Source organism: Mustelus asterias, chromosome 15 (assembly GCF_964213995.1).
Source record: "Mustelus asterias chromosome 15, sMusAst1.hap1.1, whole genome shotgun sequence".
Classification (NCBI taxonomy): domain Eukaryota; kingdom Metazoa; phylum Chordata; class Chondrichthyes; order Carcharhiniformes; family Triakidae; genus Mustelus; species Mustelus asterias.
Window position 1 is genome coordinate 65,656,026 of NC_135815.1, and position 26,498 is coordinate 65,682,523.

Sequence of the window (26,498 nt, forward strand, 5' to 3'; positions counted from 1 at the left end):
GAGACAACATCATGTTTTGTATCACTCCTGGTTTATAGTTTCTTACATTTATTTTCATGAGGCTAAAGATTCTCAAATCTATGGTACATCAACACAGCAATGCCATCAACATTGTGCCCACTGTAGGGCACAATGAAAATTTAGACTGCTATTTATTTGTCGGTTTAAATTCAAAAGAAAATTTTGGGAAGCTTTTCAGTATTTAATTTTGTAGTACTAAACCTTATAATCCCCTCATTCAACATCCAATTGGCTCTAATATGATTTCGAAGATTTCACTTACCAGTTTTCAAACAGATATTCAACCAAGGACTCTCGTGACAGTTGTTTGGCCAAATGGACAACGGCCTAAGCAACTGACTGCTGCCTCACAGTGCCAGGGACCCAGGTTCGATTCCCAGCTCAGGTGACTGTCCATGTGGAGTTTGCACGTTCTCCCCACGTCTGCGTGGGTTTCCTCCAGGTGCAGTTCGAAAGATGTGCTGGTTAGGTGCATTGGTTATGCTAAATTCTCCCTCAGTGTACCCAAACAAGCGCTGGAGTGTAGCAACTAGGGGATTTTCACAGTAACTTCATTGCAGTGTTGATATAAGCCTATTTGCAACAGTAATAAATAAACTTTAAACAACTAGGCCCAACATAAAATTGGACACTCTAAACACAGCTAAGCAGCATCTGCAAGCAAGGCTGATGGAGTTGGCAGGCCAAAGTTACCACAGGTCAAAAACCAACAGGGATCAGCCCAGATCTATCTTGCATATTGAACAGAGGTGCTCCACTTAATAATGGGACAGTCATTATGACCCAAAACCCATCAAGAGGTACTCAGCCAGAACAATAGAAAAGTACAAAAGCAAAATATTGCAGATGCTGGAATCTGAAACAAAAACAGAAAATGCTGGAAAAACTCAGCAGGTCTGACAGCATCTGTGGGAGAGAATAGAGCCAACGCTTCGAGTCTAGATTACCCTTATGTTTGTGTATTCCCCAGTTTCAGCCAGGTTCCCTGGCATCTCAGATTAATCATATCTTGAAAGGGGATGACCTGGCTTAACCTCATTGGATGCTGTGACCCCATTGGCTGCAAGTCAGAGAAAATTCCAGAAGGCCTCGGAGAGGGAGATAAAAACAAACACCTGAGCGAAGACTTGACTGGCCTGCTGCGACCTGCGATGACAGAAGAGCTCGTGCGAGCTTCACCTTTGTACCAAGACCCCGGAGTTCATCCGTTGACACAAGCTCAGTGAATTGAATCCAACAACCTGGTCAAGTTCGCTAGAGTGGGTAGTCGGCCTAGTTTGGGGAAATTTAATTAATTTATTGTGTAAGAGTTATTTCTTTAACTTATATATAACTTAATAAAACTACGTTTGAACTGTAATCCTTTATCTCATAAAGAGCACCTGGGTAAACAGGTTGTTGAGTAACAAACTGGTCAAAGTGTCTAAAGAATATTTCACTGGCAACAGTTGCCATGAATAGGGACTACTGCTGCTGACCTACAGGCAGCTTTGTGATTTTCTGGCAGGTTTTTAAAAAAAAAAACGCAGCCACAAAGCTGCCTGATGGTTGGACGCAAAGCTCAGCTACTGTCAATGAAGTGACCTGAAAGAGCTTTAAAAAAACGGAACTGAAAGCTTGAGTTTTTTTAAGCCTGTGTTTTAGATCTGCAGCTCACTTCACCAGCAATACTGAGAACCATCTATGCCCAACCATCACACCGAGCCATCAGTGTTTAGCACAATGTGCACCCTGCACCCACAGGCCCTGCTGTTGGAACATGCTATTGAAGGAGCCTTTCTGAACTGCTGTAGCATATCTTGTACATCAGTGGTGGAGGGGGTGAATGTTATAAGTGGTACACAGAGCACCGATCAAGCAGACTGTTTTAGCTGGATTGAGTTGAGTTCTAGGGTGTTGAGAGAGCTGTATTTGTCCTGGCAGTGGGCTGACGAATGGCAGATGGAGTTTAATTTAGATAAATGTGAGATGATGCAGTTTGGTAGATTGAACCAGGGCAAAACTTACTCAGTTAATGGTAGGGCATTGGGGAGAGTTACAGAACAAAGAGATCTAGGGGTACATGTTCATAGCTCCTTGAAAGTGGAGTCACAGGTGGACACAGTGGTGAAGAAGGCATTCAGCATGCTTGGTTCATCGGTCATAATATTGAATACAGGAGTTGGGACGTCTTGTTGAAGTTGTACAAGACATTGGTAAGGCCACACTTGGAATACTGTGTACAGTTCTTGGTCACCCTATTATAGAAAGGATATTATTAAACTAGGAAGAGTGCAGAAGAGATTTACTAGGATGCTACCGGGATTTGATGGTTTGAGTTATAAGGAGAGGCTGGATAGACTGGGACTTTTTTCTCTGGAGCGTAGGAGGCTGAGAGGTGATCTTATAGAGGTCTATAAAATAATGAGGGGCACAGATCAGCTAGATAGTCAATATCTTTTCCCAAAGGTAGGGGAGTCTAAAACTAGAGGGCATTGGTTTAAGGTGAGAGATACAAAAGTGCCCAGAGGGGCAATTGTTTCACGGAGGGTGGTGAGTGTCTGGAACAAGCTGCCAGAGGTAGTAGTAGAGGCGGGTACAATTTTAAAAAAGCATTTAGACAGTTACATGGGTAAGATGGGTAGAGAGGGATATGGGCCAAATGCGGGCAATTGGGATTAGCTTAGGGGTTTAAAAAAGGGCAGCATGGACAAGTTGGGCCGAAGGGCCTGTTTCCATGCTGTAAACCTCTATGACTCTAAATGGAGAGTATTCCATCACTGTCCTGCCTTGTACCTTGTAGGTTGTGGTCAAGGAGTCCGGTGGTGAGTTACCCACTAAGTGGTATGGCGGCACGCACAACAGAGTACTGCTGGAACAAGTACAATGGAGTGAGTACTGAATTCAGCATTTGTTGAGGGAAATTGAATACAAAAGTAAAGAGGTTATGCTTCAGTATTTGAGGGCATTCATTGGTGACACCAAAGGTTTATTCGGCTAATTCCTGTAATGGATCAGCTGTCTTATGAGGAAAAGATGTTTTGTTTCTTAAAGACTTGATTAGTTGTAAGTATTCGCATTCCAACCATTATTCATGTAAATTGAGTCTGTGTCTTTATAAGCTCTGTTTGTGAACAGAATTCCCACTCACCTGAAGGGGCTTAGAGCTTCGAAAGCTTGTGTGGCTTTTGCTACCAAATAAACCTGTTGGACTTTAACCTGGTGTTGTTAAACTTCTTATTATGAGGAAAAGTCAGACAGGCTAGGCTTGTATCAGCTGGAGTTTAGAAGAGTATGAGGCAACTTGATTGAAACATATAAGATCCTGAAGGGCATTGATAGGGTAGATGTAGGAAGGGTGTTTCCTCTTGTGGGAGAATCTAGAACTAGTGGTTACTGTTTTAAAGGGCCAATCAAATCTTGGCTGTTCAGATTCAATTATTTCAATTTCAATTTTAAATGAACCTCCATTTCTTAAGATTGTCTCCTCCTCCCAATACGGTTAAACAATTGCGGACTGATTGAGGAAGTAGACTGTACCTGGCCTTCCTGCTGAAACCACGGGGTGGTTGGTACACAACGCTGTATAGCTTGAAATACAACATATTTTATTCCTGTCTGTGAAGAGGCATCCTGATTCTATTTGGATGTTCCCCTGACAGCTTATTCTGCTTGTAAACTCTGAGTGAGGGCACATGTGCAAAATTCCACAAAATACACAATAAACCCAGGATGTCATATTCACAAACACATTGCGTTTCTTATAAGTGAATGAGGTAAAGGTAGTCGTCATACTCCCAGATGACTATAGGCTGCTCTTCTCTTTGAGGTGCAGAGCTGACCAGTGGTGATTTAACCCGAGGATCATCACACCTTAGGCGAGGGACAAGGTTGAGAAGGTAGACCTTCATGAATAAGCTCAGCCGGTGTGGGAGTTGAACCCATGCTATTACATCACTCTGCATCATTAATCAGCTATCCAGCCAACTGAGATAAAATTACCAAGAGATAAACATGGGGAGGGTCGATCTTTAACTAACTGCACATATAAGTTCATAAAAACTCAAGTTCCTGCTTTCAAATCAAAATTGTGCATGTCTAGTTAACATATTCATTTATTGATATGATTGGTTTGCTAAAGTCCCCCACGGTCGGCTTATGAAGAAAGTAAGGATGTGTGGGATAGAGGGAAGTTTGGCCGATTGGATAGGTAACTGGCTATCTAACAGGATCATCACACCTTAGGCGAGGGGCAAGGTTGAGAAGGTAGACCTTCATGAATAAGCTCAGCCGGTATGGGAGTTGAACCCATGGGGCGGCACGGTAGCACAGTGGTTAGCACTGCTGCTTCACAGCTCTAGGGTCCTGGGTTCGATTCCCGGCTCGGGTCACTGTCTGTGTGGAGTTTGCACATTCTCCTCGTGTTTGCGTGGGTTTCTTCCGGGTGCTCCGGGTTTCCTCCCACAGTCCAAAGATGTGCGGGTTAGGTTGATTGGCCAGGTTAGAATTGCCCCTGAGATGCGTAGGTTAGAGGGATTAGCGGGTAAATATGTGGGGGTAGGGCCTGGGTGGGATTGTGGTCGGTGCAGACTCGATGGGCCGAATGGCCTCCTTCTGCACTGTAGGGTTTCTATGATTTCTATTACATCACTATCTAACAGAAGACAGAGGGTGGTGGTGGATGGAAAATTTTCGGACTGGAAACCGGTTACCAGCGAGTGCCACAGGGATCAGTGCTTGGTCCTCTGCTATTTGTAATTTTTATAAATGACTTGGAGGAGGGGGCTGAAGGGTGGATCAGTAAATTTGCTGATGACACCAAGATTGGTGGAGTAGTGGATGAGGTGGAGGGCTGTTGTAGGCTGCAAAGAGATATAGATAGGATGCAGAGCTGGGCTGAAAAATGGCAAATGGAGTTTAACCCTGACAAATGCGAGGTGATTCATTTTGGTAGGACAAATTTAAATGTGGATTACAGGGTCAAAGGTAGGGTTCTGAAGAATGTGGAGGAACAGAGAGATCTTGGGGTTCATATCCAAAGATCTCTGAAGGTTGCCACTCAAGTGGATAGAGCCGTGAAGAAGGCCTATAGTGTGTTGGCGTTCATTAACAGGGGGTTTGAGTTTAAGAGCCGTGGGGTTATGCTGCAACTGTACAGGACCTTGGTGAGACCACATTTGGAATATTGTGTGCAGTTCTGGTCACCTCACTACAAGAAGGATGTGGAGACACTGGAAAGAGTGCAAAGGAGATTTACCAGGATGCTGCCTGGTTTGGAGGGTATGTCTTATGAGGAAAGGTTGAGGGAACTTGGGCTTTTCTCTTTGGAGCGGAGGAGGTTGAGAGGAGACTTGATAGAGGTTCATAGAAATCATCATAGAAACCCGACAGTGCAGAAGGAGGCCATTCGGCCCATCGAGTCTGCACCGACCACAATCCCACCCAGGCCCTACCCCCACATATTTTACCCGCTAATCCCTCTAACCTACACATCTCAGGACTCTAAGGGGCAATTTTTTAACCTGGCCAATCAACCTAACCCGCACATCTTTGGACTGTGGGAGGAAACCGGAGCACCCGGAGGAAACCCACGCAGACACGAGGAGAATGTGCAAACTCCACACAGACAGTGACCCGAGCCGGGAATCGAACCCGGGACCCTAGAGCTGTGAAGCAGCAGTGCTAACCACTGTGCTACCATGCCGCCCTGGTTTATAAGATGATGAGGGGGATAGATAGAGTGAACGTTCAAAGACTATTTCCTCGGGTGAATGGAGTGGTAACTAGGGGGCATAACTATAGGGATCATGGTGGGAGATATAGGAAGGATGTCCGAGGTAGGTTTTTTACTCAGAGTGGTTGGGGTGTGGAATGGACTGCCTGCAGGGATAGTGGAGTCAGAAACTTTAGGAACATTTAAGAAGCTATTGGATAGGCACATGGAGTACTTCGGGATGATAGGGAGGAAATAACTTGATCTGGGTTTCAGACAAAGCTCGGCACAACATCGTGGGCCGAAGGGCCTGTTCTGTGCTGTACTCCGTATGTATTCCGATTCTTTTTAAATGTCCACCCAATTTTTATTGTTTTTTGAGGTGCTTTTAGTCTCTGCCACTGCCCTTGCCTCAAATTTCTGTGAATGACAAGACCCCTCAAAACTAATGTGCCAACCCTCAGAGCTGATGTAATTAAATGTACAGATGCCACTCACCAAGTTTTGGCCACTAGATACCACTGGTATTTTTACAGTTCAGGTAAAATGGCAAGAATGTTAATATCTAGAATGAAAAATTTAAATGTTCTTTGTTGTAAATTCAACACTTTCAATAAATCTTTTACCTTAAAGTTGCAAATTATCTTTATTCATGTAACTATACATTTTAAGTTTCCTTGTGTTACGATTGAATTCATATAGTCACGCTGCATTTCAACATGATGGATTTAGGAAATGTATAAGCAGAAACGGGAAGGGATGGGAACAGGTTCATTTGTAGGTCAACTAGTCTATTTTGGTGCCAAAAAAAGATTTACCATTTATGTACAAGTCAACCTCATTAAATAAATGCTAAGGTCAAGTGACAACAGCAATAAGTACCTGCAAGGGGTCCAAATGTGTTATTCAATATGCATGGAGTGCTTTGTCTATTTCCTTGGATTTTGCTGTAAATTGTGAAGTCTAAATTAAATTGTGTGTGCTAATAATGCTTTAACATCTATGGGTATACAGAATTTTCTTATTGCGCAATAGAGATTATGTAAAACAAATATATTCTTGCAACTGGAATGTATCCTTAAAGACGTAACATTGTAATCATTTATTAATAGCTAATTTTGTTTTTGAAGGATTTATGTAGTTAATGGTAAATTACAGATTATCTAAAAATGAGCTAGTAATAAGAATCACATGATAAATGAAGAAAGCATAGTCTTGAGATAGTAACTGGCGCAGATTGGGAGGTGTCTATCTGGGTTCTCAACTATTTGTATTACTCCAACAGGAGTATTCAACAGGAATACCCATTCCAATATGGAATTTGCTGGTGATGCATATAAGAGATACAAATACACTTTAAAAATTGGTAGACCGATTTTAATACGTATTTGCGAACAAGGTGTCCTCAGCAAATGTAAACAAGAAAATTGTTGTGATTCACGATCATTTGCTGAAAGTGGTGGGATGCAGAGATAAATGAATATTCTGGAGTTTGGTTTGCTTTAGGAATTCAGTTGCATGAATAAAGATGGTTTGATGAGCAAAGCAGATTCTATGGCAAAGTCTTCTGAAGGAACAACTTAGTCTGCTAAATGGACTTTCCACTCCTTCTGTTCATATATGTAAACATCATTGGGCTGGTCTGGAGTAAAATACGCATCAGCAAACCCAATTAAGTCTTTTTTTGTCACTATCTTCTGGTAAAAGTAATTCAGTCAGTAAAAATCCATGATGTTAGGGGAATGTTTTTATGCATCAAAACTTTTTTAAACCAGAAAATGTAATTCTTAATATCAGGTGATCTGTTAAACTCGTGCCGATCACTTTCTAGGTTACTTGCATCCGTTGGTCATTAATCTGCAATGTTAAGAAATGAGTCTGGCATTTAAATCTGCCATTTTATCATTTCTGCAATATTGGAAATGAGTTTTGATCCATTAGGTCTCCAACTTTTTCTTGTAAGATATGGACCACCTCAGCCAGGACAAATAGATGAGTTTCATCCAGGTCTTGAATTATGAATTTTTTCCCCAAAGCATTCGTTTCATCCAGGTACAGCAAAAATTGCTTCATGGCTGGGTCACTACAAAAAGAAAATTTGAGAGGATGTGTAACAATATTAAAAGCAGGCAATTCAGTGTGCAACAATTCACCTTTAGCACAGAAAAGATACTGCAACCTGTGAACAAATATTATGGTGCTTCTCTGTAAATTAATTGTACAAATTTACAACACGAGCAGTGTGAACAAATATTGCATAAACCAGTTTCCATTCACAGTGGAGAAAGATTCTCATCAATTAGCTATATAAAACCTTGGTTAGGCTGCATTTGGAGTATCGCGTGCAGTTCTGGTCACCACACTACCAGAAGGACGTGGAAGCTTTGGAGAGAGTGCAAAGAAGGTTCATCAGGGTGTTGCGTGGTCTTGAGGGTATTGGTTATGAGGAGAGGTTGAATAAACTAGGATTGTTTTCACTGGAAAGATGGAGGCTGAGGGGGAGACCTGATAGAGGTCTATAAAATTATGAGTGGCATAGAAGTGTCAATTGCAAGGCGGCACAGGTTCAAGGTGAGAGGGGGAAAGTTTAAGGGAGATGAGCGGGGGAAGTTGTTCACGCAGAGAGTGGTGGGTGCCTGGAACACACTGCCAGATGTGGTGGTGGAAGTAGGCACATTGGCAAAATTTAAGAGGCATCTGGATGGGTACATGAATAGGGAGGGAATAGAGGGCAGAAAGTTTTATTTTAGTTTAGTTAGGGCAGCATGATTGACACAGGCTTGGACAGCTGAAGGGCCTGTTCCTGTGCTGTACTTTTCTTTGTTCTCTGTTCTAATTCTCATCAACGGGGAGAGGGCCTGAGTAGGATTGTGGTCAGTGCAGAGCAGAAGTGATGGAGCCATAAAACAGCAGGTGAGCTTACCTAACTGGAGTGCTGGAGAAGTATACACTGCTCAAAAGTACTGCAATCCAGAGAGATGCTAGACTTTGGGAGTCAGAGCTCGATTAGCTTAAATTCCGTGAACTCTGAAAGGTTACGTCAACATGAAGATGGGTGGAGTGTAAGAAGGTCTCTGGTTTCAATTTATCTGTGTGCTTGCTGGGAGAGGGGGGTCATTTGCAGTTTGGACCTTGTGTGGTTTACAGCTCACAGAGAAGCCCTGGGAGCTGTTATAGCACAGGCAGTGAGAGCTCAGAAAAGCCCTGGAGACCTGAGAAGATAGTGAAAGCTCACTGGTTCCATGCCAGGCAGTTAGGGCCAAGCAGAAGCTTTAAGAGCCATTTATAGCTCGGGACAGCTGAAAGACTGGAGTTCGGAGAAACAGAGGGGCAGTGCTGGCTTAGTGAAGCTAGTGGTTTGCAAAAGAGTTGGAAGTGTGCTGATAATTAGAGGCAGGAGTTCAGCTTTGTGAGTTTCATAGGATGCAGTCCCAGGAGGAGAGACTGAACTATTGGGAGGTGAGCGTTTGTTGAGGCTGTCTGAGTTGGAGTGGCTTTTGGGGGAATTCAGAGGCTTGATCTTCAAAAGTAAAGCATTCACATCCTTCATGAGGGAGACAGAGTTTTAACAAGATATTGGGTGGGATTTCATCGCCTCATTTGTCCTGAAACCGGAAAATGCCACCAGAAGTCAATGGACCTTTCCAAGGTCCACCTCTCACCTGCTCCGATTCCTGTGGCGGATGGGCCAGTAAAATTCCAGCCATCGTGTCTCACATGGTCACTGATGTCTGGGCAGGTTGCTGAGAAATCCATGGGAATTGTTTCGGTCAGATCTGCCATTTAATGTGCAGTGTGGTGTGTTTACCACAGTTTGCCTGTATTTCAAATTTACCTCCTGTCCATTCTGAATATTAGAGTATAGAAAGATATTATAAATTGTTTTATTTTTCTGACTCGTCTGGTGACGTTTATTTTGTTAGTTTAAAGCCATGGAATCTTGTATGTTTATTCTCTTCATGGATAACTGCGATTTCAAACTTTGTCTACTTTAAACAAAAATTATTGTTCCTAATCGAATCATAACAGATGACATATCCACCAAGCTAATTACCATCTATACCCTACGTGCCTCGGATGGCTTAATATTGTCACTTTCTGCACTGTAGGGACTCTATGAATTCTCATTAGGTTATGAGTCATGATTCAAGACTCTTCAATTGAGATATTGCTTCCAACAGCAAAGAATCCCACCATTTTCCTAACTACACTCAAAAGTGTGCAAGATCATTTTAAAGGTTATCTTCACAATCTTTCTTTCCTTCCACTCCTCAATCTTTGTTTTTGAAACTATGAATGATAGTTACAGTGGAAACTGGTTTGTTCAATTTGAGGAGCTGCATAATCAGTAGAAATACTTTTAGTACTTAAATGATTATGCTATTAAGTTCTATGTGTATCAATTGCGTCCCTACTACTTCTGGGCTCAATTATATAAATCTGCAACAATTCACTGGACAGAATGTGTCAAATGCCAAGTCTGACTATTCAGAAAGGAAACTGAACATGGTGTCATTGCAGTAATAATTTAAAATGCACAATCTTTACATTGAGAAATTAAATAAACTTTAATGCCTCAAGCAGAGGACCAGGTGGCAAAATGGACTAAGGTAGTGTCATGATACGAGACAGATAATACGGTACACACTGTACTTGATTGAGTCACCTGATCTGGGAGTCAGAGGTCAAATGAAATCATAGAATTCCACAGTGCAGAAGGAGGCCATTCGGCCCATCGAGTCTGCGCCGCCCACAATCCCACCCAGACCCTATCTCCATACATTTACCCTAGCTAGTCCCCTTGACACTAAGGGACAATTTAGCATGGCCAATCCACCTAACCTGCACATCTTTGGACCGTGGGAGGAAACCAGAGCACCCGGAGGAAACCCACGCAATCATGGGGAGAATGTGCAAACTCCACGCAGACAGTGACCTTAGCCGGGAATCGAACTCAGGTCCCTGGCGCTGTGAGGCAGCAGTGCTAACCACTGTGCCACCGTGCCACCCAGGTCAGATAGCACTTGTAAATGTAAGCTATATCCAGGCTGTAGGCCTACGATTGTGTATGTATTCTGTTCTTAATAAAGTTTATTTGCCATCCTGCAACATGAAAACAACACGTGGTTTCAGGGGTAGGATTAAACGCAACAATGGAGCTCTTGGACCAAAAACAGAAAATGTTGGAAAATCTCAGCAGGTCTGACAGCATCTGTGGGGAGAGAATAGAGCCAACGTTTCGAGTCTAGATGACTCTTCGTCGGAACAAAGAGCAAAGAGAATCAGCAGAGATTTATACTATTAGGGGTTTTGGGGGGGGAGGAGGAGGAGGAGGAGGCTGGAATGGAACAAAGGGAATATAAATGAGGATCCAGAAGACTGGGAAGGTGCTAAAAGTGTCAAAGTGTCCATGAAAAGTGATCAGAATGTGTGATTGGTAGTACAGAGGTACAGATGGTTAAGGGACTACCTGGTGGTTATGGTAGTTGCCCTTGGGGGGGGGGGGGGGGGGGCGCAAATGGAGTTAGAATGTGCAGGTGATACATTTTGGCAAAAGGGGTGGGGAGAGGCAATATAAACTTAATAGCACAGTTCTAAATCTGCAGGGACAATGCGATCTGAGGATGCATGTGTATAGATCTTTGAATGTTATAGGATATATTGAGAGGGTGGTTAACAACGCACATGGGATCTTGGACCTCTTTGAGGTATTGGGTACAAAAGCAGGGAAATTATGCTGAACCTTTTTAAAGCTCTCATTCAGCCACATGTGGAGTACTGCATCCAGCTCTGATCACCACACTTTAGGAAAGATGTGAGGGTCTTTGAGAAGCTACAGAGGAGATTTATGAGAATGGCTCAAAAGAAGAATGATTTTAAGGGAGGGTTTAAACTAACATGGCAGAGGGATGGGAACCGATGCAGGAAGTCGAAGGGAAGTAAAGTGGGGAATGAAACAAAAGGCAGTAAGGGTAAAAGTGGAAGGTAGAGAAACCAAAGACAAAAATCAAATAGGGGCACATTACATCATAATTCTAAGAGGTAGGCTCTGTGTCTCATTGCGAGGAGCACTTGTAATAAGGCAGACAGTCATTAGCGGATATGATGTAATTGGGATCATGGAGACCTGGCTCCAGGGTGACCAAGGATGGGAAGTCAACATCCAGGGGTATTCAATATTCAGGAAAGATAGACAGGAAGGAAAGGTGTGGTTGGGTATTGTTGCTGGTTAAAGAGGAGATTAATGCAATAGGTAAGAAGAACATTAGTTTGGATGATGTGGAATCTGTATGGGTGGAGCTGCAGAACACTAAAGGACAAAAACGTTAGTGGGAGTTGTGAACAGACCACCAAACAGTAGTAGTGAGGTTGGGAATGGCATCATGCAGGAAATTAGATGCATGCAGTAAGGGTATGCAGTTATTATGGGTGACTTTAATCTGCATATTGATGGGGCTCACCAAACTGGTAGCAATGCAATGGAGGAGGATTTCCTGGAATTTCCTGGATGGTTTTCTCAACCAATATGTCAAGGAACCAACTAGAGGGCAGGCCATCCTAGACTTGGTATTGTGCAATAAGAGAGGATTAATTAGCAACCTTGTGGTGCAAGATCCTTTGGGGAAGAGCATCTATAACATGGTAGAATTCTTCATTAAGATGGAGAGTGATACAGTTAAGTATGAGACTAGGGTCCCAAACTTAAGGAAAACTAACTTTGATGGTACGAGATGTGCATTGGCTAGGAAAAGCTGGCAAAGGATACTTAAGAGGTTGACAATGGAAAGGCAATGGCAAATTTAAAGAACACATGGATGAACTTCAACAACTGTACATTCCTGTCTGGCGTAAGAGTAAAACTGGGAAGATGCCTCTACCATGAATAACAAAGGAAATCAGGGATAGTGTTAAAGCCAAAGAGGAGGCATATAAATTGGCCTGAAAAAGCAGCAAACCTGAGGACTAGGAGAAATTTAAAATTCAGCAGAGAAGGACACAAAGGGTTTAATTCGGAAGGGAAAACTAGAATATGAGTGTAAGCTTGCAGAAAACATAAAAACTGACTGCAAAAGCTTCTATAGATATGTGAAGAGAAAAAGACTGGTGAAGACAAATGTAGGTTCCTTACAGTTAGAATCAGGTGAATTCATAATGGGCAACAAAGAGATGGCAGACCAGCTGACCAAATACTTTGGATCTGCCTTCACTAAAGAGGACACCAGAGGATCTCATAGAAACATATAAAATCCTGATGAGACTGGACAGGCTAGATGCAGGAAGAATGTTTGGGAAGTGCAGAACTAGGGGGTCACAGTCTAAGAATAAGGGGTAAGCCATTCAGGACTGAGATGAGGAAGAACCTCTTCACTCAGAACAAAGAACAATACAGCACAGGAACAGGCCCTTCGGCCCTCCAAGCCCGCGCCGCTCCCTGGTCCAAACTAGACCATTCTTTTGTATCCCTCCATTCCCACTCCGTTCATATGGCTGTCTAGATAAGTCTTAAACGTTCCCAGTGTGTCCGCCTCCACCACCTTGCCTGGCAGCGCATTCCAGGCCCCCACCACCCCGTGTAAAATATGTCCGTCTGATACCTCCCCCCCTTCACCTTGAACCTATGACCCCTCGTGAACGTCACCACCGACCTGGGGAAAAGCTTCCCACCGTTCACCCGATCTATGCCTTTCATAATTTTATACACCTCTATTAAGTCTCCCCTCATCCTCCATCTTTCCAGGGAGAACAACCCCAGTTTCCCCAATCTCTCCTCATAACTAAGCCCCTCCATACCAGGTAACATCCTGGTAAACCTCCTCTGTACTCTCTCCAAAGCCTCCACGTCCTTCTGGTAGTGTGGCGACCAGAACTGGATGCAGTATTCCAGATGCGGCCGAACCAACGTTCTATACATCTGCAACATCAGACCCCAACTTTTATACTCTATGCCCCGTCCTATAAAGGCAAGCATGCCATATGCCTTCTTCACCACTTTCTCCACCTGTGATGTCACTTTCAAGGATCTGTGGACTTGCACACCCAGGTCTCTCTGCGTATCTACACCCTTTATGGTTCTGCCATTTATCATATAGCTCCTCCCTACATTATTTCTACCAAAATGCATCACTTCGCATTTATCAGGATTGAACTCCATCTGCTATTTCTTTGCCCAAATTTCCAGCCTATCTATATCCTTCTGTAGCTTCTGACAATGCTCCTCACTATCTGCAAGTCCTGCCAATTTTGTGTCGTCCGCAAACTTACTGATCACCCCAGTTACACCTTCTTCCAGATCATTTATATAAATCACAAACAGCAGAGGTCCCAATACAGAGCCCTGCGGAACACCACTAGTCACAGGCCTCCAGCCAGAAAAAGACCCTTCCACTACCACCCTCTGTCTTCTGTGACCATGCCAGTTTTCCACCCATCTAGCCACCTCCCCCTTTATCCCATGAGACCCAACCCTTTTCACCAGTCTACCATGAGGGACTTTGTCAAACGCTTTACTAAAGTCCATATAGACGACATCCACGGCCCTTCCCTCATCAACCATTTTGGTCACTTCTTCAAAAAACTCCACCAGGTTAGTGAGGCATGACCTCCCTCTCACAAAACCATGCTGACTATCGTTAATGAGTTTATTCCTTTCTAAATGCGCATACATCCTATCTCTAAGAATCTTCTCCAACAACTTCCCCACCACGGACGTCAAGCTCACCGGCCTATAATTACCCGGGTTATCCTTCCTACCCTTCTTAAATAACGGGACCACATTAGCTATCCTCCAATCCTCTGGGACCTCACCTGCGTCCAGTGACGAGACAAAGATTTGCGTCAGAGGCCCAGCGATTTCATCTCTCGTCTCCCTGAGCAGCCTTGGATAGATTCCATCAGGCCCTGGGGATTTGTCAGCCTTTAACTTCTCTAACAAACCTAACACTTCCTCCTTTGTAGTGGAGATTTTCTCCAACGGGTCAACACTCCCCTCCGAGACACTCCCAGTCAACACATCCCTCTCCTTTGTGAATACCGACGCAAAGTATTCATTTAGGATCTCCCCTACTTCTTTGGGCTCCAAGCATAATTCCCCACTTTTGTCCCTGAGAGGTCCGATTTTTTCCCTGACAATCCTTTTGTTCCTAACGTATGAATAAAATGCCTTGGGATTCTCCTTAATCCTGTCTGCCAAGAACATTTCGTGACCCCTTTTTGCTCTTCTAATTCCCCGTTTGAGTTCTTTCCTACTTTCTTTGTACTCCTCCAGAGCTCCCTCAATTTTTAGCTGCCTGGACCTACCATACGCCTCTCTTTTCTTTTTGACCAGTCCCTCAATTTCCCTGGTTATCCACGGTTCTCGAATCCTACCCTTCCTATCCTTCTTTTTAACAGGCACATGCCTGTCCTGTAGCCCTAACAACTGTTTCTTAAAAGACTCCCACATGCCAGATGTGGATTTACCCTCAAACAGCCTCTCCAATCAAGAGCTGCCAATTTCTGCCTAATCCCACTAAAGCTAGCCTTCCCCCAATCCAACACCTTACCCTTGGGACACCACTCATCCTTTTCCATCACTATCCTAAAGCTAACAGAATTGTGGTCACTATTTGCCACATGTTCCCCTACCGAAACTTTGAAGACCTGACCGGGCTCATTCCCCAGTACGAGGTCCAGTATAGCCCCGTCTCTAGTCGGGCTATCTACATATTGTTCCAAAGAACCCTCCTGTACGCATTTTACAAATTCCTCCCCATTCAGAGTCCCTGCTCTCAGCGATTTCCAGTCTATAAGTTGTGAACCCGTGGAATTCTCTACCACAGAAAGCTGTTCGGGCCAGTTCATTAGATATGTTCAAGAGGGAGCTGGATTTGACCCTTGCAGCTAAAGAGATCAAGGTGTATGGATGGAAAGTGGGAGTGGGATTTGAAAGTGCATGATCAGCCATGATCATATTGAATCGTGGTGCAGGCTTGAAGGGCCGAATGGCCTACTCCTGCACCTATTTTCTATGTTTCTAGGGTGGCAGAAGTGGAAGCTGATTTCAAATGCAAACTGAATGAACACTTATGAGGAAAGGACAGGAAAATAAGACTGACTGGATTGCTCTATGGAAATATGGCATAACCTCGATAGACTTTCATAATGGAACTTTTATCTGGTGGTTATTCTGCCACGTTATCTTGCACAGTATTGACTAATTGTTATCTTTGCCTACTGTGTGGTTTATTTCAGGAATCCAGAAAAAGTGCTTACCATTCAATAAGAACTCCTTTTGAGACATTAACCATCTTTAATGAAACTCCAAGGTGATTGACAAAAGTCACTGTTGATCATATGAACCACACAGAAACCTAAGCCTTCAGAGATAAAGAATATCAGAAACAAAATTTACAGGCATTATAAAACACATTTAATTTCCAAAAAAGAACTTCAAACACAGTTGCTAATTTCTAACCAGAATATGCACTTACAAAAATATTTGTAAAAGACCACACGTTCTTCAAGCCCTCTCTATTCACACTTGGTCCAGAGATATCCCTCATACAGACATCTCTCCAGAAAAGCTAAATGTGTAAATTCTACTTTTTGGGTAATACTGTGTGATGCTACTGTGCCTTTAAGAAATTTATTTTTCATAGAATCCCTACAGTGCAGAAGGAGGCCATTCAGCTCATCGAGTTTGTACCAACCACAATCCCACCCAGACCCCATTCCTGTAGCCCTACATATTTACTCTGCTAATCCCCCTGACACTAGGGTCAATTTAACACGGCCAATCAACCTAATCTGCACATCTTTGGACTGTGGGAGGAAACCGGAACACCCGGAAGAAACCCACGCAGACACAGGGAGGACATGCAAATTCTACACAGACAGTGAACCAAGGCCGGAATTAAACCCGGGTCCCTGGCGCTGTGAGGTAGCACTGCTAACCACTGTGCCCTTAATACCCCAGCTGTCCTAGTCTTGGTGATGCTCTCTGCAGTTTGTAGCAAGCCTGTTTTTTTGTTATGTGCTCTGAGCTGTGTGAGCCGATGTCCTTTTATTGTTGCTAAAGCCATATAATAGGCATTTTTGTTTATTTTTAATCTGGGCCTAATGCATTGTTCTGAAGTTTATGACCCTTTTGGGAATTGTTGATTTGCGACTGATTGACGGGTCAGGTGCCCTTTGGACAGTTTTTTTTCTCACAGGAGAAATCCAACAGTTTACTTTCAGTTTGGCTGCTGGCTAGTTAGAAGCTATTTGGACTCCAGACTGAAAATGGTCTTTGTGTCTCTGGTACTGGAAATTCTGCTGGCTAGTTTGAAGCTGTTTGGACTGCAGATTGAAAGCAGTCTTTCTTGCCTTTCTGGAGTGAAAACTTCACTGTCAGTGGTTTGCTGGCTAAAAGCTAGAGGCCAGCAGTGGCTCTATTTCTACTTCAAGGTGTGCTGAGAGCTCCAGGATGGGGAAGTCAGGGTTTCAATTCTCCATCCAAAGGACTAATTCTCAGCAGGAGTTGCAAATCTGCACGATCCAGTATCACTTGAGCATACTTATTTTCTGTGCTAAACCTAGGACAGGGGTGTGTTTGTAGGGGTTTGTTTGGTTGGAACAGTGCACTTAGCTGTTAAGGTATATACAGTATCATGATTGCTGTGAAAGTTATTGCTAATTTTGTTATTATATGTTAACGTATTCTTAAATAACTTTGCTTGGTAGAAGCTCCCTAGTGGGTCAAGTTAATTATATCAAGAGTGAAACATCTTGTGCTTACCCACATCAAATTCAAAGTGCAATACTTATAATCTAGGCTGACTTCATAAAAATCCTTGGAGTTTCTGACCTGGATTATAAAGTCCCTCATGACAGGTTGGTTAAGAAGGTTAAGGCTCATGGGATACAAGGAGAGGTGGCTAGATGGGTAGAGAACTGGCTTGGCCACAGGAGATAGAGGGTAGCAGTCGAAGGGTCTTTTTCCGGCTGGAGGTCTGTGACCAGTGGTGTTCCGCAGGGCTCTGTACTGGGACCTCTGCTATTTGTGACATATATAAATGATTTGGAAGGTGTAACTGGTGTTATCAGCAAGTTTGCAGATGACACGAAGATGGCTGGACTTGCGGATAGCGATGAACATTGTCGGACAATACAGCAGGATATAGATAGGCTGGAAAATTGGGCGGAGAAATGGCAGATGGAATTTAATCCAGATAAATGCGAAGTGATGCATTTTGGAAGAACTAATGTAGGGGGGAGTTATACAATAAATGGCAGAGCCATCAAGAGTATAGAAATCCTTGAAGGTGGCAGCACAGGTGGAGAAGGTGGTGAAGAAGGCATATGGTATGCTTGCCTTTATAGGACAGGGTATAGAGTATAAAAGCTGGAGTCTGATGTTGCAGCTGTATAGAAAGCTGGTTAGGCCACATTTGGAGTACTGCGTCCAGTTCTGGTCACCGCACTACCAGAACGACGTGGAGGCTTTAGAGAGAGAGTGCAGAGAAGGTTTACCAGGATGTTGCCTGGTATAGAGGGTCTTAGCTATGAGGAGAGATTGGGTAAACTGGGCTTGTTCTCCCTGGAAAGACGGAGAATGAGGGGAGACCTAATAGAGGTGTATAAAATTATGAAGGGTATAGATAGGGTGAACAGTGGGAAGCTTTTTCCCAGGTCGGAGGTGACGATCACGAGGGGTCACGGGCTCAAGGTGAGAGGGGCGATGTATAACTCAGATATCAGAGGGATGTTTTTTACACAGAGTGTGGTGAGGGCCTGGAATGCGCTGCCAAGTAGGGTGGTGGAAGCAGACACGCTGGCATCGTTTAAGACTTACCTGGATAGTCACATGAGCATTCTGGGAATGGAGGGATACAAACGAATGGTCTAGTTGGACCAATGAGCGGCACAGGCTTGGAGGGCCGAAGGGCCTGTTTTCTGTGCTGTACTGTTCTTTGTTCTTATAACAACTGTCAATGCATCACTGCAAATTGCCTTCAGCACTACACAGTTTACACCTATAACAACCTAAAGCTAGGTTAGTGGTATAGTGCAAAATACTCTTGGGGCATATTGTATAACCATAGTATAAGAGGTTAACTATCCTGCTGGATGCTTTTCAGAGTTCAAATCAACATGGTAGACCGTATGAAAATTTTGGTTGACCTTTTTTTGAAACACAACTACAAGTGGTCAAAATATAATAGAAAATTGCATTCTCATATGTAAATTAGTTTAAAAAATAACTTAATTTTATTTGCAATGAGCAGACATTAATCAATGACAAATATAGTTGGGGCTGGAGGAAGGATGATGAGGAGGCGGCAGCTGGCACAGCTGAAGGTGCATTAAATGTGCAAGCTAGTGGGCACTAGAAGAGGTTGACAATGTCATTAGGGTTTTTGGAAGGATGTGTTAATAAAACCAACTGCCATGAATCCTACAGTAACTGGACAGAAGGCCCAATCTTTTAAATTTAAGTTGCGGCACTGACTACATCACAAGGCTATGACTTAGTATATGACTTAGTATGTTAATTAAGCCCTCAATTGCCTTTTGCAAGAGCCACACTCATGGCTTGATTTCTGAATTTAAAAATTGAAAGGAGCAGGAGTGGAGTTCGATTAAATCCACCCATAACCCTCTCAACAACAAAAACAGAAATTGCTGGAAAATCTCAGCAGGTAAGACAGCATTTGTAGGGAGAGAATAGAGCCAACATTGAGTCTTGATGACCCTCTGTCAGAACTGAGAGCAAAGAGAATCAGCGGAGATTTATACAATGTGGAGAGGAGGGGGGGGGGGGGGGTGCAATGGAACAAAGGACATGTAAATGAGGATACAGAATCATAGAATCCTACAGTGCAGAAGGAGGCCATTTGGCCCATTGAGTGTGCACTGACGACAATCCCACCCAAGCTCTATCCCCATAACCCCATGCATTTGCTCTCACATTAAGGGGCAATTTCGCATGAGCAATCCACCTAACCCACAACTTGGACTGTGGGAGGAAACCGGAGCACCCGGAGGAAACCCACGCAGACACGGGGAGAATGTGCAAACTCCACACAGACAGTGACCCAAGCCAGGAATCGAACCCGAGTCCCGGGAGCTGTGAAGCAGCAGTGCTAACCACTGTGTCATCATGCCACCCGTCAGAAGGCTGAGGAGGTGCTAGAAACTGTCCATTAAGTGATGAGAATGCATGAATAGCAGAACAGAGATGCAGATTGTTAAGGACTGCCTGAGGAATGTGGCACCAAAAGAGAAAGCACTGGAAAACCTCAGCAGGTCTGGCAGCATCTGTAAGGAGAAAAGAGCTGACATTTTGAGTCCAGATGATCCTTTGTCAAAGCTAAAAGGCACAGAAAGTGGGAGATATTTATACCGGGGAAGGGGGGGAATGAAAGATGAGTCATAGCCATAGAAACCAGGGGAAAAGACTGCTAATAGCTGTCCACAGAGAGAATAAAGGGTGTGAATGGCCAAACGGTAGAGAAGCTGTAAGCTGTGCCAGATGAAAATGTCTGGGGGGGGGGGGGGGGGGGTGGTGGGTGGGGCGGGAATGGTACAGAGGTAGAATGTAGAAAAGGAGAAGCGGGGAGGAGAAAAGGTAAGGGAAGGGTGATGACGTGGGGGGAACGGTGGGGGGAGGAAGAAAAATGAAGAAAGACAATAAAGAAATAAAAGGTAGAGAACAGTAAAAAACTAAATAAAATAGAATGAAAACAGAGGGGGCCGAGGTGGGGTAAACTGAAGTTGTTGAATTCGATGTTGAGACTGGAAAGCATAAAGTGCCTAGCCAGAAGATGAGATGTTGTTCCTTCAGTTTGCGTTGAGCTTCATTGGAACATTGCTGCAGGCCAAGAACAGGCATGTGGGCATGGGAGCAGGATGGCGTGTTAAAATGGCAAGCAACCGGAAGGTCAGAGTCCTGATTGGGCACAGACCAAAGGTGCTCAGCAAAGCGATCCACACTTGGTCTCTCCGATAAAGAGGAGACCATATTGGGAGCAGCGAATGCAGTACACCAAATTGACAAAGGTGCAAGTGATATGCTGCTTAACCTGGATTGAATGTTTTGGACCTTGGATGATGAGCACAGAAGAGGTAATGGGACAGGTGTTACACCTTTTACGATTGCAAGGGAAGGTGCTATTAGTGACAGGAGAGGTGTTGGGTATAGTGGAGGAATCGAGTAGGTTATCCGGAAGGAACAGTCTCTGTGGAATGCTGACAGAAGGAGTGAAGGGAAGATGTGCTTGGTGGTGGCATCACGCTGGAGTTGGCGAAATGGCCGAGGATTATGCTTTACATGCGGAGGCTGGTGAAGTGAAATGTGAGAACAAGAGTGACTCTATCCTTGTTCTGGGAGGGGGTGAGGGTCATGGCACGGGAGATGGACTGCTCGCTGTTGAGGGCCCTGTCGACAACTGTAGATGGGAATCCATGGTTGAGGAAAAAGGAGCACATATTAGGACCACCACTTTGGAAAGTGGCATCATCGGAACAAATGCAATGGAGGCGAAGGAGCTGAGAGAAAGGGATGGAGTCCTTACAGGATGTGAGGTGCGAAGAGCTGTAGTCCAGATAGCTGTGGGAGTCAGTGGGCTTGTAGTGGGTATTGGTAGATAGTCTACTGCCGGAAATGGAGACAGAAAGGTCAAGGGAGGGAAGGGAAGTGTCTGAGATGGACCAGGTGAAGGCGATGGAGGGGTGGAAACTGGAAGCGAAGTTGATGAATTTTTCAAGGTCTGGATGAGAGCATGAAGCGACACCAAAATAGTCATCGATGTACCGGTAAAGGAGTTGTGGGAGGGGACCTGGGTAGACCTGGAACAAGATATGTTCCGCATACCTAAAAAAAAAGGCAAGCGTAGCTAGGACCCATTGCTACTCTTTTGATTTGGAGAAAGTAGGATGAGAGTGGTGGTGGATGGGAATTATTCAAGCCTTTTTTCATGCATTCTGATCACTTAATGGACACTATTTAGCAGCTTCTCAGCCTTCTGTATCCTCATTTACATTCCCTTTGTCCCATTCCACACCCCCCAACCTCATAGTATAAATCTCCACTGATTGTCTTTGCTCTCAGTTCTGATAAAGGGTCATCGAGACTCGGAACATTGGCTCTATTCTCTCTCCACAGATACTGTCAGACCTGCTGAGATTTTCCAGCATTTTCTGTTTTTGTTTCAGATTCCAGCATCCATAGTATTTTGCTTTTATCATAACCCTGTCCGGTCTGTCGGGGTGAGGGGGGTAAAATTGAGGCCACACTGTTCCAAAGGCAAACTACTTCAATTTCTCACCATCTCTTATTAACACTAAGATACTCATATTAATCATTTACAGGATTATCAATACAATAATTCATAAACAAACATCTGTTTTGAAAACTAATTCTGAATCTACAAAGCCAAAAATTATCCCTGGCTGCTGCAGGAAACTAACTCCCAGCAATTCTTGCTATGTTATAAAATAAAATAGGAGTTGGGTATAAGTATTTAATGGCCATCTTATTGGGCTAGTAAACCTGCACTTATAATCCAGAGAATCCCAGTTCAAATACCATGACAGTTTAAAAAGTTGAATTCAGTTTGAAAGTCTAGAAATAAAGAGAGACCATGAAGCTATTGGCTTATCATAAAGTATCCAATTGACATCCTACAGGGAAGAATGCTGTCCATCTGACCTATATATATCTCTAAACCTTAGTCAATGTGAATGACTCTGAAGTGACTCAGCTAACTACTCTGTATCAAACCTTTACAGGCTAACCAGAAAAACCAACATAGGGATTGGAAATAAATTCTGGCCTTGCCAGTAACATCCACACCCCAAGGATGAATAGGAAAGAAAATCTATTTTGTTTCTCACTGGCAGTAAAATAGAAACATAAACCTGGATGACTCTGGCTCAATAAAACAATTAATACAAATGGCATGAAGAAACTTGTACTAAAAACTTAACATTGAGTACTGCAGCAGAGTTGAATCTGTAAAATTTATCTTCTATTTTTGTGATATATATATAGCACATCAATATAAATTTGTCTTCACGAGCCTTGCAGCAGTAGGAATTCACCTTTTTCTGCTACTTTGGCACCAAATATTGAACAAATATGGTCTAAGGGTCACTCTGATTTCAGTTCAATAAGACACTTATTAAGCAGACCCAGAAAAAGAGAAGCTGCATTCAAAGATGTGCGGGTTAGGTTGATTGGCCATGATAAATTGCCCCTCAGTGTCAGGGAGATTAGCAGAGTAAATACATGGGGTTATAGGAATAGGACCAGGGTGGGATTGTTGGCTCGATGGGCCAAATGGCCTCTTTTTGCACTGTAGGGATTCTATGATTCCAACTCAGATTGACAAGGTTCAGCATCCAGCGACAATCGCTGAATTGCAGTTACTTGTAAATATTACTGTGTTTTTAAAAATGCAAATAATGTTTGAGTAATCTCAGTTATAACATCAGAGTCAATGGACAGAAGCATTGAATCCATCTACCTCTCTGTAGTCTAATCCAAAGAGTCCCATCCCCATGCTCTATCTCCAGAGCCCCACAAATTCAATTCCCTTTTGAAAACATTTATCCACACTGCATTCTTGTAGACATTGAGTCCCAGGTCACAATATTAAAAAACGTTTTCACAACCCCTTGCCTAAAATCTTAAATCTGTGTTCCCTGGCCCTTGTGCCTTCAACCTTTATGTCTACATTATCTAAACCAGTCCTAATCTTGTACACTTCTACCAAATCTCCCCTCAGTCTTTTTTGCTCCTTCTCTATGGATCATAGATGTGGAATTTAAGACCAGGACGATTACACACAAAAATGTTGCTCATCTGGGGCATGTTCAAATCTCCCCTTATTAAACCCTAACCCAATGAGTTCAACCACCAATTATTGGATGTGTGTATAAATAAACCTCTTAAGGATAATATCTGAATGATGTGGATCTGAATGAGTGATTAGCATCACAATTTTTTTTAAAAATCACACTGGAGCTGGGACACTTATCTAGATGGCACGTGAAGACCAATCCATATTAATAAAAATAGAAAATGCTGGATAAAGGTCGGGCAACATCTGTGGAGAAAAACATAGTTAATGTTTTGAGTCTAAACGACCCTTCTACAAAACAGGTTTTTATATTAAGTAAGTAGTCTCATAACACCAGGTTAAAGTCCAACAAGTTTATTTGGTAGCACAAGCTTTCGGAGCACTGCCCCTTCATCAGGTGAGTGCAGGATTTGTTTCACAAACAGGGCATATATGGACACAAACTCAATTACAAGATAATGGTTGGAATGCGAGTCTTAACAGGTAATCAAATCTTTACAGGTGCAGACAATGTGAGTGGAGAGTGGGTTAAGCACAGGTTAAAGAGGTGTGAATTGTCTCCAGCCAGGACAGTTTGAGAGATTTTGCAAGCCCAGGCAAGTCGTGGGGGATACAGATAGTGTGATATGAACCCAAGATCCCGGTTGAGACTGTACTTATGTGTGCAGAACTTGGCTATCAGTTTCTGCTCAGCAATTCTGTGTTGTCGTTTGCCGTGAAGGCCGCCTTGGAGAACGCTTATCTGAACTTCAGAAGCTGAATGCCTGTGACTGCTGAAATGTTCCCCAACAAGAAGGGAACACTCCTGCCTGGTGATTGTCGAGCGGTGTCCATTCATCCGTTGTCGTAGCGTCTGCATGGTCTCGCCAATGTACCATGCCTCGGAACATCCTTTTCTGCAGCGTATCAGTGGACAATGTTGGCCGAGTCACAAGAGTATGTATCTGGTGGGTGGTGTTCTCACGTGAGATGATGACATCTGTGTCGATGATCCGGCACGTCTTGCAAAGGTTGCTGTGGCAGGGTTGTGTGGTGTCGTGGTCACTGTTCTGCTGAAGGCTGGATAGTTTGCTGTGGACAATGGTCTGTTTGACATTGTGCGGTTGTTTGAAGGCAAGTAGTGGGTGCGTGGGGATGGCCTTGACGAGATGTTCGTTTTCATTGATGACATGTTGAAGGCTCCGGAGAAGATGTCGTAGCTTCTCCACTCTGGGGAAGTACTGGACGACAAAGGGTACTCTGTCCACCGTGTCCCGTGTTTGTCTTCTGAGGAGGTCGGTGCAGTTTTTCACTGTGGTGCATCGGAACTGTCGATCAATGAGTTGAGTGCCATATCCTTTTCTTACGAGGTCGTCTTTCAGCGTCTGTTGGTGTCTGTTGCGATCCTCCTCATCTGAGCAGATCCTGTGTGTACGGAGGGCATGTTCGTAGTGGATGGCTTCTTTAACGTGTTTAGGGTGGAAGCTGGAGAAGTGGAGCATCGTGAGGTTATCCGTGGCCTTCACGACACACAACAAAGTAGAATCGCTGAGCAGAAACTGATACCCAAGTTCTACATAGAACATAGAACAGTACAGCACAGAACAGGCCCTTCAGCCCACGATGTTGTGCCGAGCTTTATCTGAAACCAAGATCAAGCTATCCCACTCCCTATCATCCTGGTGTGCTCCATGTGCCTATCCAATAACCGCTTAAATGTTCCTAAAGTGTCTGACTCCACTATCACTGCAGACAGTCCATTCCACACCCCAACCACTCTCTGCGTAAAGAACCTACCTCTGATATCCTTCCTATATCTCCCACCATGAACCCTACAGTTATGCCTCCTTGTAATAGCTCCATCCACCCGAGGATGCACGCATGAGGACGGTCTCAACCGTCTTGGGTTCATGTCGCGTTATCTGTAACCCCCACAACTTGCCTGAACTTGCAAAATCTCACTAACTGTCCTGGCTTGAGACAATTCGCACATCGTTAACCTGCGCTTAACCCTCTCTCCACTCATTGTCTGTACCTGTAAAGATTTGATTACCTGTTAAGACTCGCATTTCAACCATTATCTTGTAATTGAGTTTGTGTCTATATGTGCCCTGCTCGTGAAACAAATCCTGCACTCACCTGATGAAGGGGCAGCGCTCCAAAAGCTCGTGCTGCCAAATAAACCTGTTGGGACTTTAAGCTGGTGTTGCTGTGCCCACCCCAGTCCAACACCGACAACTCCACATCATATATTAAGTAAAGATTAGTTTATTACAGAGCGACACCGAAAAACACTCGCGCACATTTTTACCATTTGCAAAACAAAAGTCCTCGCTCAAACCTCCTCAAAACAAAACAGCCATTCTTACCTTCAAACGCTCAGCCCTATGGGACACGCCGCACATTGCAAACTCGAACTCTGATTGGTCAGACCCACCGGGCCGTCAGAGACAGGCTAGCTCTGGATTGGTCAGACCCACCGGGCCGTCAGAGACAGGCTAGCTCTGGATTGGTCAGACCCACCGGGCCGTCAGAGACAGGTTAGCTCTGGATTGGTCAGACCCACCGGGCCGTCAGAGACAGGCTAGCTCTGGATTGGTCAGACCCACCGGGCCGTCAGAGACAGGTTAGCTCTGGATTGGTCAGACCCACCGGGCCGTCAGAGGCAGACTAGCTCCGGATTGGTCAGACCGTCAGAGGCAGACTGGCTCTGGATTGGTCAGACCGTCAGAGGCAGACTGGCTCTGGATTGGTCAGACCGTCAGAGGCAGACTGGCTCTGGATTGGTCAGACCGTCAGAGGCAGACTAGCTTTTGATTGGTCAGATTGACCATCAGAGACAAGTTAATACTGGATTGGTCAAATCGACTGGACCGTCAGAATCACAACCCAATCAATTTGCGCGGTCTCATTGATAAAATTCGGGATGGAGAAAGATCGAGAAACGCCAGCGGCGGCGGCCCTGGCCCTGGCCCTGGCCC

At 44.0% G+C, this 26,498-nt stretch overlaps 1 protein-coding gene across 3 annotated transcripts; it reads right to left on the bottom strand.

Annotated features, from left to right (window-relative positions):
• Nucleotides 1–6,348: 6,348 nt before the first annotated feature.
• On the bottom strand, nt 6,349–25,909 carry gtf2h5 (general transcription factor IIH, polypeptide 5). Of its 3 annotated transcripts, none has more exons than XM_078230031.1 (3): nt 25,887–25,909; nt 15,965–16,068; nt 6,349–7,796 (listed from the first exon to the last, which is right to left on the bottom strand). In XM_078230031.1, the coding sequence occupies exons 2-3, from the start codon at nt 15,997–15,999 to the stop codon at nt 7,616–7,618; spliced, it is 216 nt and encodes a 71-aa protein (XP_078086157.1). In that variant the 5' UTR covers nt 16,000–16,068; nt 25,887–25,909; the 3' UTR covers nt 6,349–7,615. The 3 variants fall into 3 exon arrangements, with proteins under 3 accessions (XP_078086157.1, XP_078086156.1, XP_078086155.1); XM_078230030.1 differs by lacking the exon at nt 25,887–25,909 and adding an exon at nt 25,829–25,847; XM_078230029.1 differs by lacking the exon at nt 25,887–25,909 and adding an exon at nt 16,183–16,319.
• Between the last annotated feature and the right edge of the window lie 589 nt (nt 25,910–26,498).